The sequence below is a fragment of the Mesitornis unicolor genome, unplaced genomic scaffold (assembly GCF_000695765.1).
Source record: "Mesitornis unicolor isolate BGI_N332 unplaced genomic scaffold, ASM69576v1 scaffold2777, whole genome shotgun sequence".
Taxonomy (NCBI): domain Eukaryota; kingdom Metazoa; phylum Chordata; class Aves; order Mesitornithiformes; family Mesitornithidae; genus Mesitornis; species Mesitornis unicolor.
This window is the reverse complement of record NW_010195557.1, coordinates 133389-153865: the sequence shown is the minus strand read 5'-3', so window position 1 is coordinate 153865 and position 20477 is coordinate 133389. Positions and strand designations below refer to the sequence as shown.

The following is a 20477-nucleotide window of genomic DNA, read 5'->3' as shown; positions in this document are numbered from 1 at the left end:
GAATCACAGACAGGAATTGATGCTGTGTCGGTTGGTTTTAGTGTTGGTGATTGTTCTGTTTGCTGGTTTTTTTGCAGAGCAAGGAATGTGTCCCATCCCTAGCTTTGATGTGTGGGTGATATCTACATGTATTTCAGAGGAGGCACAGGAGGTTGAGAGATCCCCCAAATACTTAACTTCATGTTGGGTGAAGAAATAGGCCTTCCTTCCTGCAGTGAGTGAAAGTAGCCAAATTAGGAAAAATTATTATGCTATATTAGATTTGCTTCAGTAGAGTATGTTAGTCGAGGACCTGTTACTGATACTCAGGTATTAAAGTGTAATACATCTTGCTTTTTAAGAGGGTGTGTCAAAGGGCATCATGAGGCAGATCACTAATGCTTTTTCTTTTTCCCTTTTTTTAGAAACCAAGTGCTAGAAATGTTTGATCATGCGTATAGCAATTATATGGTAAGTAAAATAGCTGTTTGTTTAATTGTTTTGGAATTGTTATTGCTGACCTGGGAGAAAAAACAATCTACAGTACATGACATTCTCAAGAAACAGCAGGGAGGTAGGGCTGAAAACAAAGCTAAAAAAAAATAAGAGCACCTGTATAGCCTTTAAAAAGAAATGAACATGTGTTACTTTCAGGAAGAGCAGTGTCAGGGGGGTCACGATGGCTTTCAGAATTGCTAGTGGTAACTGTTAATCTGTGCCTGATCTTTCTCAAACCAGTTTCTCTCCCACCAAGCTATGAACAGTTTTCATCTCGTAAACTCTTTGGTTTGAAATTCCAGACTCCTAAAAGTACTAGGAAAAGCAAGCTCAAGAACTGTCTGTAGCCATCAGATTCTGGAGAATACAAATTGATCTTTATTTTGTGGGTAAAAAATACGTAAAATAATTCTTCTGTGGCAGGATGTGTTACACGTAGCTTGGCAGCTTTTTTACAAACAAACACTGTTTGTGGAACTGGGTAGAATAAAAAAGGGATTTGGTGTCATATTTACGCATTACAGCCTCTGCTGAGTATGTGACTGTCATATGACAGTGAGCCACGCTCACTATGGCTTCTTTTAATATGACTTGTGATTTTCTGTGCAGGTGTCTCCATGCTCTACGTACATGAGCCATTCTGCACTGTAATCAACCTTGAAGTACGTTAGCTTGGTTTAGATACGTTTAAGGATGAAGAATTACTTACAGTGGACTGACTTTCCTCGAGTAGTAATTACTTTCAAATATACTATAAGCAATATACTTCTGAGGAGAAACTGTGAATGTGAATAAGATGCATTCTTACTGACTTTACGTTGACAGTCTTCGTACATTCTTTGTGGCTGTTGCAGAAAGCCCTCTCGTTTAAGTTGCGCCAGTTCCTGCAGGACAGACAGCTGTCTCTTGACAGGATCTTGCCACGTGTCCCTGTTTCAGTATTCTGGTTTAACGCTTTAATATGTAGTACAAGCTTAAAAGCTCATGACTTACAAATTTATACAGTACATGAGGGTTACAGAAATAATGAATAGAAAGCCAAACAGGAGTGTTTTTACAGTGGGTGTAGTTTTTCTTTTTTTTAAAAAAACCCCTTGCTTTCTTGCTTTTGACACCTTAGCAGTTTAACAAACATCAGGCTTTTTGGTGATAATTTCTAACTAGTTGCATGGGACCTGGTTCCGTGAAAAACATTTGGCTTGCCTTTCTTGTGGTTTTCTGAAGTAAAAGCTGTTAAATATTTGGCAAAATGGAGTAAAAAGTTATGTGCCATAAGAAAGGATCTGTGCTCCTATTCGTTGTGTGATAAATTGGAAGCTGGTAAGCTTGCTGCATCTGAAACAAGAAAATTCTGGATGAAAGAGAAGAATGACTTCAGCTGTCCTGGAAAATTAGAAGCCAAAAGGATATTTACTTGCCACGTATGCTGGAGTACTAAACAAACAGAAATGTGAGTTGTTTGTTCAAAGTTGAAGAAAAGATTAAGGTACCTGACTTGGTTCTGACAGCAAGATAACTAAGTATTTTTGCAGCTGCTTTTGAAACAGCCAGCTGAAAAGTTTTGATTTTCTGTTAATGTGTTCTAGACTTGTGTATTTAGAAGACTGAAAATTCACGTTTGTGTGCAAGGTGGAAACACTCTTGTCTTTTTTTTTTCAGTTACTAACTGGAGTTTTGGGTAAAAAGCTGGTGGTTTTTTTTTTCACTCCTTTAGCAATATTTGTTATAACTGGGATTTTTTTTCTTCTTTACTGTCAGAAGGAGTATGTGAATATGTCAGTCACTTGAGGCCAGTAGGTATTGCTTGGTGTACAGCATTAGTGGCAATGTGGGTTTTTTCATTATTTGAGTCCTGTGCTGCCTTGAATTTCCTGTCCTGACATTAGGCAATGTGATCATCTGTTTTGTCAGAATGTAGAAATTCCAGAGTATCTGTTGAGTTCAGTTTGTGAAATTTTCCACAACTGTGTTTATTTGTGCCATGTTTTATATCTAATGGGTCTTGCTACTTTCCTTTGAGGTTACTTGAAAGGGGAGAAGTTACAAGCTGGGAAATCACTTGACCCAGTAGCCTTTCCTGCTCTAGACAGAGAATAAATGACCTTTTATTTTTCAAAATGCTTCTAGTTCCTTACGATTTTGTAAGACTAAAAATCCATTTTCCCAGAATTTTCATCACCTTTTTTCTCCATAATTTAAGCCAGAGTTCTTACTTTTGACATTACTTTTGTTATGTAGTTCTTTAATCTTAACTTTTTCTGAATACTTTGCACAGATATTCAGAAATATCTGAGCCATATTAAAATGATCTAGATTCTGGCTTTTGTAATTGAATTTCAGGAGAACAAAGAGTCGTGCAAATACCAAAACACTTGGGAGGAAGGTAGACAGGGAAGCAAACCATCAGTTTCAAAAGAAGTTGCTGTATGAGCTGTTTATTTATAGAAGAAAGCTCCTTCTTTTTGTCTCTATTTCATGTTTGAATATAGATTATTTTTTGTACCATATATTTGGAAAGGCTTTGAATTTGTTTACTTGCAGTTTCAGTGCAGTAATTGAACTTTTTTATCCTGCCACATGTTAGTTCTCCACTAAAGTAAAATTGTAGGGCGCAGTACAGCAGCCAACTTCCTGATGGAATCAGAAGAGAGAAGCTCCATTCCAGAACACTTGTATTGGGCCTGTAATGGAGAGGCAATTTCACACGTGTTTGTTGAAACTGGATATATTTATGATTCATCTTTATTAATGTCAGTGGCCACTCTGAAAAATTTCCACTAAATCTCTCCTGTTGCACAGTGCTGAATTTCAGTTGTGGGTATCCCATTTGATATCCCATTTTGGTGGCAGTTTAAACTTACAGAACTTGCATTGACTTGAGAGAGAGTAAGAACAGGCATTTTATTCAGTGCGCTTGACTTAGGCAATGGTGTCACTCCTGTTATTTCTGTTGGAGTGATGAGAAATAATGTTGCAATACAGCTTGCTTTGCAGAGTGCTTTTTCTATACATTTAGAAAGTAACCATTGCTTTTCCAAAAAAATCTAACAATGTCTCTTTCTTTTTTTTAAAAAAAGTTATATTTGTAAAAGGCTCAGTCTTGGTAAGGTTTTTCTGTGAATGTTATCTTTTGTTATGCCTTGTGTAGTGATTACCAATGTATTATTTTACTTTGTAAGTGAGCTCTCTTACCTATCCCTGATTCTGACCCCGAGTCATTTATGTTCATTTGGAAATATTTCCAGAGTTACTTTAAAGTCTAATTCCCATTAATTTCTCCATGAGTTATCAGCCACTTGCTAATGCCTGCATTAGTTTTAGGTTTTAAACTCAGCTTTGAGATTTTAACTGTCTAAGAAGTTGTTGACCATGACCCAGCTGTGTGGCCTTGCACCAGAGGTGGCTAATGGTACCCTGGACTGCATTAGACAAAGCATTGCCAGCAGCTTGAGGGAGGAGATCCTTCCCCTCTACTCGGCACTGCTGAGCCCACACCTGGAGAGCTGTGTCCAGTTCTGGCCTCCCCAGTCCGAGAGAGATATAGACATACTGTGCAGAGCCCAGCAAAGGGCCACAGAGGTGGTGAAGAGACTGGAGCACTTCTCCTCTGGGAAAGGGCTGAGAGCTGGGGCTGTTCAGCCTGGAGAAGAGAAGGTTCAGAAGGATCTTATCAATGTTTATGAATAATTGAAGGAACACTGTAAAGAAGATGGATCCAGGCTCTTCTCAGTGATGCCCAGGCACAAACTGAAACACAGGAGGTTCCCTCTGAACATCAGGAAACAGGTTTTTTACTGTGAAGGTGACTGAGTACTGGCAGAGGTTGCTCAGAGAGGTTGTGGAGTCTCCTTCCTTGGAGATACTAAAAAGTTGTCTGGACACAGTACTGGGCAGCTGGGCCTAGGTGGCCCTGTTTGAGTAGAGGAGTTGGACAAGATGATGTCTAGAGAGCCCTTCCTACCTCAAAGAGTCTGACTGCCATGCAGTTTTCCTGAAGCACAGTATAGCTGGTCTTCCTTTTAACGGGCTTTGAAGATTTGCTGAAATGGCTGTAACAGTTATAAATGATTCCCTTGTTTTGTTTCCCTGCAGGAGCATGCGTATCCAGCTGATGAACTCATGCCTTTAACTTGTCGCGGACGAGTACGGGGTCAGGAACCAAGTCGAGGGGATGTGGATGATGCCCTGGGAAAGTTAGTGTTTGACATAGTTACTGTCTCATGTAAACATCTAGGAATCTAAGTACAATTTGCAGCCTTTAAAACTTGTTTCTTCAGTTGACATGTCCACAATCTTAAATGTGTTGAAAAAGATTCTGTGGGTCCAGAAAAGTACATCATTTGTCTCCTAAGTTCTCCTATGGGGATAGGCAGGGAAGTTATTGCAAAAAAATGCTCTAATTGTCAACTTCTTCCAAGTTAGGCAGAAATACTTACTGTTATTATTTCCTCCAATGTTGTTAACTGATGTGAAATTGTATCTTAATCGGAAAAAGAGAATTGACCAGTGAGTGATTTCCAAAGATAGTTTTGTTTTGTTGTTTTTTTTAAACCATTCTCCAAGTGTTTTCCCTAGGAAAGCCTTCCAAACGTGAGCTGTCATTTCTGATATTAATAAATTTGACTGCTAAGTAGGGATCATAAGGGTTAATTATCAGCTGCACAGAACAGTAAACTGTTATCCATTATGCTTGCTTTATAAGTGATATTTAAAGTGCCTTTTTAGTAGAAAGCTCTCTGAAAACATAATTAGTCAAGTGATTATCATGCGTGTGGTAGCCCAAGGCCTTTGCCAAGGTATAAAACATTATTTCAGACAGGGAAATTATTCATAGTTTTTCTTTTCAGATAGCCTATAATATGTAGTACTAGTCCTTAGGGTGGCAAAATGTAGATTTAAGGACTGCTTTTCTCCATCTTAAATTGAACAAAGACAAAGTTGAATTACTGTAAATGTGTTTGGAATTGATTCCTTTGTTGTCTGTATGTGTGCACTTTATGGAGCAAATTCTTAGGATCATGGAATGGTTTTGGTTGGAAAAGACCTTTAAGATCATTGAGTCCAACAATCAAACAAGCCCTAAGTCCTCCACTAGACCATGTCCCTAAGCACGACATCTGCTCGTCTTTTAAACACCTCCAGGGATGGTGACTCCACCACCTCCCTGGGCAGCCTGTTCCAGTGCTTGACAACCCTTACAGTGAAGAAATTCCTCCTGATACCCAACCTAAACCTCCCTTGGTGCAACTTGAGGTCATTACCCCTTGTCCTTTCACTACCTACAAGTTCCTTAGGTCTAGATATTTGTGTATAAGCCTACTGCCTTGGAGGTACTGAGAGATACGACTGATGAGAAAAAAGTGTAAGGAAAACGTATTTTTATTTTTAATCCTGGTCATGTATTCTTTTTAATGACCTTTCCTTACATAATAACATACTATCGTTTGAGTAAAACTACCTTTCAGCCCCTTAGATGCATTGAATAGTGTAAATATTCATCATTTTTCTGTAAACATGCTCTTTTTCCTGTTCCTAATGATCAGCTATATTATTATTTCTGAGATTTGTTATATAATTCTTTCTCTTACCAGCTGGCACATCAGTCAAGTTCTGTACAGGCCTTTGCAATCCCCAAATTACAGGGTGAGGCCGTGAGGTCAGTTGTGTTTCCCCAGGGGCTGGGGAGCGTACTTGCACACCAGCCTTTGCTATAGCTGTGCGTTACCTCATCTCCCTGCCTTTTCTATGGAAAACGTTGTGTACTTGTTATGCAGTTGCACATAGCTCCTAGTTAATGTCTTTCCCTTGTAGAATGACACTCACAGAGTGCCATTTTGTATTTAAAAATTAAAGAAAATTATAATATATGACAACTTAATTAGCATTTTAATTATGCTCCACGCATGGTCACTTACTGCCTACAGGGTATCAAACATCAGGCACTTAGTAAATTCTTGACACCTGTTCTCAGTAGACAGTCAGAACTGTTTCCAAAACTTTCAGTCTTAAGACCATCATTTTCTGTAAATTCTATTCTATGCACAGTGTGTGTTTCTTAACACAAGAGCAATTTTATTGGGTTAGACCAGAAGTCTGCTCGGCCTGGTATGCACCAGAACAGGCCTGGAGGAGAATATGTGAATGGACAAGCTGTATTGTGATATTCCTGTTTCGAACAGTATGGATCCAACTGCAGCTAGGCACTAGATGTTGCCTTTTAAAAGCTCTTCAAAGGTTTTTATTCCATAGATTTTGTCTAATCAGTTTTGGGATCTGTGTAAATGTTTGGCTTTTCTGAAGCTACCTGTGACAACAGGTTCAGTGACTTGATAGTCTTTTTTTAATGGAATAGGTACTTACTTATTTTGAGTCTGTCACTTGCTTGGCACCAGGTAAATCCTACTGTGCAAAACAGTGAATATCCGATTCTCACTCACCTTCTTTATGGCATGAGCAATTTTAAAAGCTTCATGTAATGATCCTTCTGCTTTTGCTGGCTGAAGAGCGCTGTTGACTTGCTCTTGATACAGAAGCTGCTACGTTACCTTCAGGCCCCCCTTACTGCCCTTTATTGTACCTTTTCCTGTCCCTTACATCCCACATAGAAGTTTTGTAACAAAATAAGTGTTTTTCTTAGTCTTTCTCCACTAATTTTAACATGGAGTTTGATTGCAACAAATTGCAGCTTTTTCTGTCATTGGAACAGTTCCTGGTAGAAGAAGTTTAGCTTGGAATGATTTTCCTAAATCTTTTAATTATACTTAAGATTCTTCATTTTTAAAAAAAAAGAAAAAGAGGCTGCAAAAAGACTTTGAACCATTCTGCTGGGTTTTTTAGTAGATTTGGAGAAGAGAAAATAAAATCTAATTTGCCTACAAGGGGTTTGAAAGCTTTGCAGTAAATAAAAGTATCTTTACAGTCATTACTTGTTTCAGTTAGCTCCTAATCTGGTCACTAACAAAGGGAAGAAACTTAGTAGGGTGTTCTGATGTTAAACATACTGTGAGAATTTAGTTTCTAATGGTGTATTGGTTACTATTGAATTTATTTAATTTCTACACATACAGGTGTATAGTAAATCTGTTTTAAATTTTGTTTCATAGGTTTTCACTGACCTTGATTGATACCTTGGACACTCTTGTGGTAAGTTTAGTTTCTTGATAAACTTCTATAAAACAAAAAGGTTTTCTGATATTCAGACTTACTTTTGGATTTCTATTTTGTTAGTTTATATATTAAAAAATACTAATCTTTCTTCACATCTAATCTCTAGCCACCAGTTTGAAGTAGCTACTGCTTGTAAGAACTTCCGAGTGCTGCACTGATGATGTTTGAAGTTTGTTTCAAAAAAGAATACTAGAACAGTTCCTTTGCATTTCACTGGTGCTTTCTTATCTTGCTTTTCTTGGATTCTAACTTAACCAAAAATGTGTGAGTTTGCTTCCCATTATAGTGTGAAACAACACACCGACTTACGGGTGAACATCTCTTAATGCCTACTGAATTACTTATGTTTTAAAATTGTATGTATACGTTTCATGAATGAATTTAGGTACACTTAAATATATGTTAAAACATGCAACCCTGGACATGTTTGCCAGGAAATGTTGCCAAACATATGTTCCATCTCTTATTAAAAGACTCCAATCATTAATAACTTACTTTTTGTTAGATTTCAACCCCTATGACATGTTTTGTCATTATAAAATAGAGTTTGGAAATTAGGAGTTTTTGGCTGTTCTTGTCTCCAGGTAAACAGATCTAAATAGTTTTGAAAATCCTTGCTGCACTGATATGGTAAGCCATATAATGCTCTTTCTCTGATGGCTGTTCCCATCTCATGATGTGCTGTGAGATGACCCTTGGCTCTTTTGAATCGGGACTGCAAATATTGAAAATGTGGAGTCTGGAACTCCCAGTCTCTATCAGATGTTCAGATGGGTTATTGTGGTTTATTTACTGTGCTCTTGTCTTAGGGCAGAATTAACAGTTGTGGAATTTAAAGGCATTTATGATGACAGATTGGATAAGCCACAAAGATTCTTAAAGATCGATTCAACTAAAATAAAATCAGTGTGAAAGCAAATCTGTAGGAAACGCCCGAGCTGTTCTTCAGGCACAGGGAGAAAACTGCTGGGAGGAGCAAGACTGCTTAGGACAATTCACCAAATTTAGGATGCGGCTCCGTAGTCTGTGGATAGTAGGCTTCTGGGAAATTGGAGTCATCAGAGCAGGTGGTGTGTGCCTGCTCCTGGGTAATAGTTTAGGTACATTCTCAGTGACTTTTTTCTCTGCATACAGCTTTTATTCTCATTCATGTATCTCCCGAGAAAACCAGTGATCCTTGTGTCTGTCTGCACTGTGTCAGAGTATGCCCTTGTGGCACCAGCATAGCAATCTAAGGCATGTTAAACGCTTGCTTTTTTTAATTAATTCCATTTTTTCTTCCCTGCACCTGAGTGTGACTGTATTAGCTATGTTGGAGCCTAAACACTTGCTTACATTTGTATTCCAGGTGTTAAATAAAACCAAACAGTTTGAAGAGGCTGTAAAAAAAGTAATAAAGGATGTTAATTTAGACAACGACATCGTTGTATCTGTTTTTGAAACCAACATAAGAGTCCTTGGGTGAGTAACTTTTATGTTTTCAAAACTCTTGAAAAGGGAAAAAAAAAAGGTTTTTAGCCAAGTGTCCTTAAGACACAGCTTTCTGTGCTAATTCACCTCATTTAAAACAGTTGTGTCAGTTAGCAGAGCTTGATACCTGCCCTAAGAGAGGTTTTAAAATGCTAGGCGGGGATCAGTGCAGTAGTACTGAATCAAATTGGCTCCCATCTAACTGCTGCAGGCATAGCTTTTTCTGATTTAAAAAAGTTGTACATGCTGAGGTAGCAGTGTTTTTTCTTAATAGAAATGATCTTATAGGTTACACTGTTCAATACTTGACTGAACAGATAAAATATTTCAGTATTTAGGGTAATTATTTCAGGTTGGAAGGTGTCTGTCTAGTCCAACTTGCTGCTCAAAGCAGGATCAGAGTAGGTTAGTTCTACGCTCTAATACACAGTTTTAGAGGCGTTGCTTGTTATTCTTGACTAACTATATTGATGAATCAGTGATTCAGCTATAGTTTTGGACCGAGTCCTGAACAATAAGAATTGCTTCCAAAATACTGACAGTTCACCTTGATTGTATTTAATTGGAGTTGCATCTGCTCAGTGTTTCTGAAAATTCAAGCCATGTGCAGATAGCACAGTTGTTTGTGTGGTTGTCTCAGTCGCAGAAATTGCTGCATAGCTGTTGAGATGAATATGTCTACTGAGATGTGGATAATTTTTCTTGTGTTTAGAGGTCTCCTAGGTGGGCATTCAGTGGCGATTATGCTGAAAGAAAAAGGTGAATATATGCAGTGGTACAACGGTGAACTTCTGCACATGGCAAAGGAGCTAGGCTACAAGCTTTTACCTGCTTTTAACACCACTAGTGGTCTCCCTTACCCAAGAGTAAGTTCTCTGGTTTCTGCAATTGCAAATTACTTCTGTAAGCAAAATTTTGTTTTTATCTCTTTCTGAAATCACTCGTATGCTTCTTAAGTGTACAGAAAATCAAAAGCTGACAAATTGCTTCTTTGTAATGCATGCTACCTAGTATTTTAAAATAGGGGTTTAGGCTTCCTTAATTCCTACATTTCTAGCTCTGAAAATTCTAGTATATGTTCTTGTGGGTAAATAGTAGCAGAGGAATCTTGTCTAGTCATTGTCTACTGATTTCTTGCTCCCTGGTACTGTAGGGTGCTAGTGCTATATGGTACTACCAGTTGAGGAGAGTGATTTTTGTTTTGGTACATCTCTCTCACTGAGACAGTAAAAGAGCAACTTGCAGGCACTTGCTTGTGAATTTAACACAAAACTGATTAATCTTCGCAGTCTACATTGACATTTTTAAGAGGGCAAAGGTAGCTGTAATCTAAAAATACTCAATGTAAAAGCTTTCATCAAATTCAAACATATAGCACATATTCTTTGAATGACAGAAAACTGCTTCCCATTCATCTCATCCATTGAGTTTGAGAGATGTGGCTTTGATTGGAACCTTTCCTGTTAATTAAAAATTTAGGCTCAGTAAGTCCACATTTTTCTAGTGAAAATGTCTAATTCAAAATGTTCAGGGTTTGACAGTTTTCTGCAGAGAGGACCCTCTCTAGAATGCAGAAAGTTCTGTTGTGCCCGCAACAAGAGCGTGTCCATTGAGCAGGTATTCTGTGGAGCCTGGAGCACTGAGATATTTACAGAACTTAATCTCCATGCACTTGGGATGTTGAATTTCTGGTTTGCTGGTAGATAAATTGCTAGAATGAGATTTTCAGGGTGACATTCTTTTATTCATATGTCCAGTGAACCAGGCAACAGGTATTTGGGCCAGTCCTGGTTTGGAGGGTTGAGTATTTTGACGAGTTGTGGATAAATTTATGTCATAAAGCTGAGCAAAACTGAAGGGGAGGTGGAGTGATCTTTTTTCCTTTCCTTTGAAAAAAGTGTAGCTTACATAGTTGCTATGCAGATCTGTCACAGCAGTGATAGACACAGGAAGTGTAAGTTCTTTCAGCTAGTAAAAATAAAGAGAATAATATCTACTTTTCTCTAGGTTAACTTAAAATTTGGTGTAAGACATCCAGAAGCACGAACAGGAACGGAAACTGATACCTGTACAGCTTGTGCAGGTACCTTGATCCTTGAGTTTGCAGCTTTAAGCCGATTCACAGGAACATCTATATTTGAGGTTTGCTTTTCATGATCTCTTGTTTTTTGGATTAGGTATTTGTTAGTGTTCTGTTACATTTCTATAATTTTAGAAAAGTAATTTTGAATTAATCAAATGCTCTTTTGCACAAAAAAGGTTTGTGTTCAAATTTGTGTTTGTGAGCTTTTTCCTAAGTATCAATTTGATTTCTTTTTTTAAAAAAAGCCATATGAAGTAATTTTATTTGCAAGTAGTTAGAGTAATACAGAAGTAAACAAGATAGCTGTACTGAAGACTAGCTAATGGATAATACTTGCATAGTTCTTGGGTAGAGGGATCAGGACTAGTAAGAACAGTGAGATACTTGTTTCTTAAAATGCGGCTTAAAATGAGGAAGAAAATTGTATAGTATATGAAAGAAAGCATGCTCTTTTTCAGATTAGGATTTTTTGGAAATCTTTCAGTGTGGGCCTGGTATTTCATTTGGTTCCATGGAATCCAGTGGAAGCATAGCTGGGTCCGAGTTGTGTATTTTGGTAAAAATTGCCTCCTGAAATCGCATGTATGTGTTTTTAGTGGGTAGCTTGTTACCTTCAAGTTACTTTTTGTATATAAAAAAGTATATAACTTGTAGACTGTTGAACAGGCATTGCTGTTCCACCTTGGAATGTCTGAAAAGACACAGCGACTTTGATTCTAAGGCTGTTGTATTTCTTGAAATATTTTTTTAATTATCTGTATGCAAAATTTTAGAGTAGGAAATGTATGGAAGGGTGTTTGACTTGCCCAAGACCATGCAGTATATTGGCAAATAGTTGTGTAAACAAGCACTATTCTTTCTAACCAGCAACAGGATAACTATTTATATAAAAGGTGCACTTAGCATCCCTCTACTTACATGTATGCAGTGTAACACTGAGTTTTCTAATTGTTAGATATGAAACATTACTTCGTAACATCTTAATTTCAGTAGACAAAAGAACAGGAGTCTTGAGTATCTGTGTTTCTCTGTAACTTCCTTTAATGAGCTTTTTTTGTTGTTGCAGGAATATGCACGGAAAGCGCTTGATTTTATTTGGGAAAAGAGGCAGCGCAGCAGCAATTTAGTGGGTGTTACTATTAATATTCACACTGGAGACTGGGTCCGCAAAGGTGTGTGGTATTCTGACTCGGAATAAGTGGCCACGAGTGGTTTTGCGCAAGAAAAAACCTTGACACACCCCCTCCAACACATTGATCTAGACTATTTTAAAATGTTAATAGGATCTGCAAGTGGTGTAACAGAATTTTGGTGCTGGAGAAACCAGCTACAAGGAAGCCTGGCTTTGCTCTGAAAGGGTGCTTTGGGAGAGAAACTCGCTTTGTTCATTGCAAAGAAAGTGTTCTCTGATTCACTTTAATACTGAGAGGGGAATGGCTTGGGATAGGTTGTCAGAGATTCTACTATAAATACATAGGAAAAATATAAATAGGTCTGTGGTTGTATGTGGCAGCCAGTAGAAATACTTTCATATGAGAAAACTGAAACAACTGGCTTCAGTGCACGTCTGTTCGTTTTACTGCGCACACTGATACTGCAAAACCTTTAACATCGACATACAGCATTGTGTCTCTGCATCTATCTGTGCCTTAATTCTGGTGATAGGAGGCTTTTCCCTTTTACTGAAAGAGCCTTTAAAATCAAAATGAAGCCATATGAAAATATCCATATAACTACATAAAGTAAAACCACCTTCTTATTTTCTGCTGTTTCCAGATAGCGGAGTTGGAGCAGGAATAGATTCATATTATGAATATTTATTAAAAGCCTATGTCTTGCTGGGAGATGACAGTTTCCTGGAAAGATTTAACACGGTAAGTTAACGCCTGGCTCAGGTTTTTGCCTTCTGTAAGACAATTTAAAACTAGTTGTATCGTCAGTCAGCTGTTAGCCTGAGAAGCCTATGAAGAGATCTTTAGCAGAATTTCTGTGACTTCTGATGTGTCTAGTGCCAGCAATTTTTAATATCATTTTTTGCTAAGCTTGGGTGAACTGTCACTGAGCAGCTCTTTTAACCCCATTCCATGAAAATAAGAATCTTCTGGACCTTTCTCCATGTTCTCAGTACAGGGGAAATTGTGTTTCAAGATCACCTTGGAGAATGTAATACTGCAGATGTTACTGTAAAACAACATAAGGGCCTTCTGTTACAAACCACAGTACAATTTCTAGCTGTTCTGGAGCAACAAAGAAGATCTGAAAATCACAGTCTGCACCTTGCACTGCACTGCAGATCCTAAGGCCTAGTATACATTTAAGTATACTTAAACTGAAAAACACACTTGGATTACTAAATTCATAAGATTACTAAGCAACTTCATCCTTCCTTTTAAAGTCCTTCTAAGTCATCAAGTTTGGCTGCTTTGTTGGGTTTTTTTTGATACCTCCTTTGTCCCTTTTCCTGAGATGGAGTTGCTTTAGAGTTCCCTTGTTTGGAGAAAGCAGTTTCAGCTTTGTTTAGCATGTGCTTAAAAATTCAGCCAAAACAAATGTGGCTTAACTGTGATAGTTACTTGTTTATTACATGGCAGCTGAATATACTTTTGTATGTGTTACTTGGAAAAGGTGATGTGTATTGCATGGGTAATGCTGAGGAGCTTTGCAGTGTTTACTACACTTCTTTTTAGTTTGCAAAAGTAGGAGCTACTGTGCATTGCTAAATGTGATAATGGTTGGGAGAATTGTAGTGGTTCTTCTATTGAAATAACATGCTGTAGTCTAGTGATCTGTTTTGTAAAATGTATTGATAACAAACTCATGATTTTTCTGCTGGTTGTCAGCACTACGATGCCATAATGAGATACATTAGCCAACCGCCTCTCCTTCTTGATGTTCATATTCATAAACCAATGCTAAATGCAAGAACCTGGATGGATTCTTTGCTAGCCTTCTTCCCTGGATTGCAGGTAAGGTTTAAAACCTATATGCAGTTCTTTTTAATAGCAAGTATATGATTAAATAGACTGGATATGCAATTGACAAGTCAAGCTTAGTAATTTGATTTTCAGAAATACTGAATGAGAGTTTTTGTACTCACTCCTCCTGTCACTTCTATGCTATGAAGCAAGATACTGTGCATTTTTGGCCGTGCTGAGTATGTAGAAAAGTATGTCAATATGATTTGGTTACTTCACTCCTAGTCATGAAAACACTCAAATTAAACTGCCTTTTTAGTAGTCTAGTGACAAATTTCCTAGTTCGTGCGCCATTTACATCTTTAAAAGAAACTGAATCACATTTCCACCACAGTTCTCTGTAAATGATAGAGATCCTTTTTCTACATGGGCAGTAGTCTTAGTGAGCTCACTGATTTTGCTTTAAAAGCTCTTCTGGAATATCTGTGGCTTGCACTGAAAGGGGGTAACATTTACAGTATGTGTTTGGTGGAAATGTAAAAAATGGTCTGTAGCTTTACATGAACACAGGGGGTGTGCCTAAACTTTGAATATTATTCCTATGCATGGTGACTTAGTGTTAATTTTATTGCTGAATTTTAGGTGTTGAAGGGCGATATTAGACCTGCTATTGAAACTCATGAGATGCTGTATCAGGTTATAAAAAAGCATAACTTTCTCCCAGAGGTAAGGTAGTCATTTTTTGATCCTATATACTGATTCTTACTTGAATTTCATTGGTCTTAGATATCCATTTGAAAGAATAGTGGGTATATGTGTCATTAAACCCAAAGACTCATTTTCATTGAATTATTATGTGATTTACACTTCTGCATGTATAGCAACTGTGTTTTGGTTATGAAATATTTTTCCTTCAGTTACACTGTAATTAACACAATAGTAGGAAGCTGCTGCTATTAATAATTGCTTAGACTTTATATTTCAGCCTTTCAAAATTGACCTTGATTCATTTCAGTATGCAAAACTTGTGTAAGTACATGTAGTAGTAGCTGCTTAGTAATGTAATAGTATTAATGCTAAAGATCACTATCATCTTTATTAACCCAAGGAGGGGAAAATAAAGTCTGAATTGTTCTGAGAATGTTCAGAAATTTTCCATAATGTCCTTGATAAGTTTGTGTACCTGCTTTCTATAGATATTGCAAGTGCAGTGTCTGAGCAAGTTAATTCTGCACAGAAAAGCTTATTTACCTGCTGAAGTATGTGTCTTCATTCTGTGGTGACCCAGAATATGAGAAAGCTTCTGACTCCAGTTTTAATTTTTACTTTCCTCTGGTGTAAGCTTATTTCTGTTGGAGAACATTTTAATTAACATTATATTCACCTAATGTGAAAATTGAGACCAAAGAATGCTCTTGAAGCACTGGAATTACTTTTTTGCATGCTTTAAAAATGTTATGATTTGGCCCCTTAGGGTGTTCTGGGTAGGATTTTTTCAGCGCTTTGTGCTTACAAAGGAAATTTTGAAAGATCAGTTAGTTGTATTTAAGCCAATATGTCAAGCCCTTAAGCAAAGACTAAGTTTAAACCCTAGTATGAACTAGTAACGAGTATAAGCTATCACAGAAGTTGCTTTTGCCAGTGCATATTAAGAGGGGATACATAAACTAGGAAATTTTTAGATAACTGACTTTGAGTCTGTGATGTTTCTTATGTTAGAAGCAGCTGCTTACCATTTGTCAGTCTGAAATGATGGTTCAGTGCACTGGCAGTGTCAGGTGGGAGGTGTGCTTGCAAAAAGGAAGCTTGTCAAAGCTCGGGGCATCTCTGCGTAGTGGCCCTTTGCCAGGCTGCTTTGGCTGGCTTGCAGCAGCGGCTGTGGGCTTGTGCTGATGGGAGGGCAGGGAGGCTGTGTGCTGCCTCTGGAGCACAAGTTCTCATCTGGTACCTCTTGCCAGAACTCACCTTGCTGGGCATTTGTCGAGAGGCGGGATGGCGTGCGGACTCCTGCACGAGCACAAGCTTCAGTCTCGCTCCTACTGCGTGGGTAGAGCACTGGTGTAGGTTTTGGCCTCACCAGTACTAACTGGACAGAGGTTCTTGTAGCCTCTTGAGACTGATGTTGGCCCTGCAGTCTGCCACTGCTGTGTCCTTCAGCTGTGTATTACAGCTGACGTAGGATTCTAAATAAACCAGTGTTTGGTTTTCATGCTTGTATTTATTTTTATCTGTTGTTTTTCTTCCTCAGGCATTCACAACAGACTTCAGAGTTCACTGGGCTCAGCATCCTTTAAGGCCTGAATTTGCTGAAAGCACTTACTTCCTGTATAAGGTAAGATCGCTTTTGTTGGTTACTTTGTCTAGCACCTGGAATTTTGTTGGTGTTTTTTTTCAATGTGGAGTGAGTAGCCTATCTCCAGCTTATTTTATCTATTGAAGCCAGTTCTGTATGTAAAGAAGATGAAAATAGTGGTTGTTAAAAATTGTTCTGGAAATTTTGTTTTAGTTTCGTGCGTTGAATTAGAAAGAAAACTAAGTGACAAAGGCTCATACTTTTAAAGATATTTAGGTGTTGCTGATCTCTCTCAAAGAGATCTTGGAGACAAAGAGCAAAAACCAGTTGTACCTTGCAGAGAAGCGCAGTGCCTAAATATCTTGTGTTTCTATAAGCATTTCTATGTGCTTAACTGCATATCAGTAAAAGGTAATACAGTCTCTCTTGTGACCCTTTAGAACTACTAATAAATTAGAGTTTACTGATGTCAGAGAAGGAGTGGAATCATTAAATTGGCAATTAGGAAGATAAAAGCTGCTAATTGTACAGTAAGTCTGAATGCACCTATGTTTGATTTTTGTTTTTCCTTCATAGGCTACTGGAGACCCTTACTACCTGGAAGTAGGAAAAACACTCATTGAGAACTTGAACAAGTATGCAAGGGTGCCTTGTGGGTTTGCTGCAATGAAGGATGTTCGTACAGGAAGTCATGAAGATAGGTAAAAGTTTTAGCAGTTACTTTTTTCATAAAAAGATTATAGGAAAAAATCTAATTACCCTGTTTATATTATTGAATTAATTGACTTTTGAGTAGCAGGCTGTCTTCAGTTTGATAACCAGGCCTTAAATAAGTGTATAAACTATTTCTATAGTTTTATAGTTTGCTAGGTAAGAATATATTTAGTTTAATAATGTCTCATTTGTCTCAGAGCAATAGATGAATTGCTTTCAAGCAAAATATACTTCAAATCTGGAAGTTTGTAACGAGGTTTATTTGGGTTTTTTTTCTGTAATGCTGTTTTGTACTTGAACATGCTGAATCATTTCCCTCCAAACATAGTTTCTTCCAAGTGGAAGGAATGCTAGTGGAATTAAATTTAACAATAACAGTCATGAATTCTTCAGACATGGTAGAATGTATTTGTTTTACTGATATTTTAGAAAAAAAAATTGGATCTTCCTAAAGGACATCCATTTTTTTCCATAGAATGGACTCTTTCTTTCTGGCCGAGATGTTTAAATATCTTTACCTGCTGTTTGCTGATAAGGAAGACATGATTTTTGACATTGAAGATTATATCTTCACTACAGAAGCTCATCTATTACCGCTTTGGCTTTCCACTACGAACCAAACCATCTCTAAAAAAAATACAGTAAGTAACAGCTCAAATTTAAATCAGTTTTAGTGGTGCATTGAAGCAGTTCCTTTTCTAAATGGGGGAAAATGGAAGAAAAATCAGGATAAATCGTAGTTTGAAGAAGTACACTGGTTTTAACACTTCGTTTAATATGAACTATTTCATCATATTAACAGTGACAGTCACATGAGTATGAATAATGTTTGCATGACTGGATTCTGCAGCACAGAATCTTGAGAAAAAAGCTGTGGAATATTAGCAATATTTAAAAAGAAAATAATTTCGCATCTCTATATAAATTTGAAAATCATAATTTGTGATCTTTTTATCTAAAACATTTTCAATAATATGCCTAAGGTTTTGTTGCTTATTTTACTACATGAACCCTTGGCATATTTTGAAAGGATTTTTGTGACCACTACAAAGTGAGTTGACAAGATACAGCTATAGCTCTTGGGATATTTAATTGTTCTAGTCCGTGCAATAGGCATCTTTTGTGTAAATGTGAGAACATTTATGAGTTTATAAATTACTAACCTTCCAAAATAACCTACAGTAATACAGCTGTGGCATGAAGCGTCATAAACACTCATCTCTCTTTTGTCTTTGTGCACAGTGAGGTGACATAATTTATTTTTAAGGCAGTAATACTCCAGGCAAACAAAAGAAGTGTGTAAGAAAGCTAATAGATTTGTCTAGGGCATCAGGGTCACAAAACTCTGTTTTATGGACTCTGTCATTAGACAGTGGAAAATTGTCAATTACTTGCACTAAATGTCTAACATTGGTAATGCAGGTAATGGATCATGGGCTTGATTTTTCATGTTCCTTGATGGTGGAGATCCTGCACTCTGTCTGAAATGACCTTTCCTTGAGCATTTATCTTTTATCTTTGAGTTTTGTAAATGGAGACTATGTTGGGTTTTGGGTTTGTTTTTTTGAACTATGCAAGAAATTCTCTGAAGGGTCTGAAGGAGCATATATAACTTGTGTTCCCATTATGAGAAATTGATACTCTTGAGGCAGACAGGATTCCCACAGCTGATGCTGTGTCAAGTGCTGGTCTGACACATGGCATTCTCTTGAGAATAGCAAATGCTAATAAAAGGCCAATAAAAGGACAGAGTAAGTTGTTCAAATGCAGTTTTCTTAAGCTCTTTGTTAAATTAAAGCTGTTTAATGTGCATGATATGAATAAGGAAGATCTATTGAAAGTGGTGTCAATGATGTGTTAAATGGCCAAAAGGCTATAAAGACTAGTGTGTTTCCTTTATGGAGTTTATCAGATGCAGGGAAAAAATAATGATAGGAAAAATTTGAATGTGTAAATTACTTTTTATATAAACACAGCGCTATTGAGCTGAAATGTCTTTGAGATACTTGGTTGTAGCAACTCAACATCCTGTTTGTATTTATTCTCATAAACAGGAAAGTTCATGTCCTACTATGCTGATGCTTGCAATAGTGCTTGCAAGACCTCTAAGTGTTGTGACTCCTGTTTGTCACACTGAGGGCGTGGGTACCTTAAGGTACTTATTCCAGTAAACCAATAGCCTGTTAGGCCTTGTTTTTTAGGGGGGTTTTACATACTTGCTTTTTAATTAGCTAATATGTTGCAAACAGGGTTTTTTGCAAGTGGATAAATACTATGTTAATTTTTATAGGCGAGAAAATTTAACTTGCCAGCTATCCAACCAATTAGTTGCAAAATGAGGAACAGGCTAAATATGGCTTCAAATCACAACGTGTTCCACATGGTTTCACATGTTACAAAACAGCGATTTGTCCAAACGTTAACTCTTTTCTTACTCTTAATGTCTTCTCTTCTGAAAATAGAGATTGTTTGCATTATTTATAGATTCATTCTTACCTGTTCAGACTTGTGAGTCTGTATGGCTCCTGAGGAGGAAAATCTTTTGTTCATATGAAAAGATGTGACATTTTTAGTAACACAAAGCAGGAATTACCTAAGACCTGCAGCTGGTCCAGTCAGCATAAAGGCAATTTCAAATAAAATCATAATAGCTTTTTTTAGTTACAGGGACACTAGCTATGCTGTGAGCGGGCTTGAGACATACTGTTTGCCAGGAAAGGACAAGCTGTTTCTGGGAAAAAAAAGGGTCTAGAAAGAGTGGATAAAGTTCTGTACGTTACAAATTAGAACCGGTGTTGTATTTACCTGTCCCTAGAAAGGGGCTGTAGGACACTGGTTACCCTCTGTTATTATAGATGTATTCTTCATTCCTGGAATCTGTGGTTTGTAGGCTATCTATTGCATTCAGGTACTCTATATGCTGAGCACTCAGATTGCTTAAGGGGAGGTCTGTCTCTTGATTTTCTTTCTATAAAAATGTAACTGCATTTTTAATAGGTGATCTGTGTCTTTCATTGTAGACTACAGAATACATGGAGCTGGATGATAGCAACTTTGACTGGACCTGTCCAAACACCCAGATTCTTTTTCCAAATGACCCTATGTTTGCTCAGAGTATTCGCGAACCTTTGAAAAATGTGGTGGATAAGAGCTGTCCTAGGGGTATTTCCAGAGCGTAAGATGAATATTTTCTGTATTTTGTTGGTGTAGCAGTGAGTGGAATAGGGTCTGTTATGCAAGGAAGGAGAAAATAGGAGGTGTTACTGGAGCTTGGAGTCCTTTTGAATTGGATGGCCTAGCTGCAGAGAAAATCAGTTGTGTTTTGTCTGGCATCATCAGCAAGGTTAAGTTCATTTCC

The 20477-nt window shown here is 37.5% G+C and overlaps 1 protein-coding gene across 1 annotated transcript in view; it reads left to right on the top strand.

Annotated features, from left to right (window-relative positions):
• Positions 1–404: 404 nt before the first annotated feature.
• The window catches only part of EDEM3 (ER degradation enhancer, mannosidase alpha-like 3), a gene marked incomplete at its 5' end in the record, with an annotated part of 25336 nt that continues 5263 nt past the window's right edge, over positions 405–20477 (top strand). Inside the window, 14 exons of the mRNA XM_010188154.1 lie at positions 405–450; positions 4570–4670; positions 7581–7620; positions 8993–9105; positions 9827–9980; positions 11122–11256; positions 12264–12369; positions 12974–13071; positions 14038–14163; positions 14755–14838; positions 16361–16444; positions 16982–17106; positions 17595–17760; positions 20140–20294. Coding sequence (XP_010186456.1) covers positions 405–450; positions 4570–4670; positions 7581–7620; positions 8993–9105; positions 9827–9980; positions 11122–11256; positions 12264–12369; positions 12974–13071; positions 14038–14163; positions 14755–14838; positions 16361–16444; positions 16982–17106; positions 17595–17760; positions 20140–20294 — 1533 coding nt within the window. The remainder of the gene's footprint in view (positions 451–4569; positions 4671–7580; positions 7621–8992; positions 9106–9826; positions 9981–11121; positions 11257–12263; positions 12370–12973; positions 13072–14037; positions 14164–14754; positions 14839–16360; positions 16445–16981; positions 17107–17594; positions 17761–20139; positions 20295–20477) is intronic.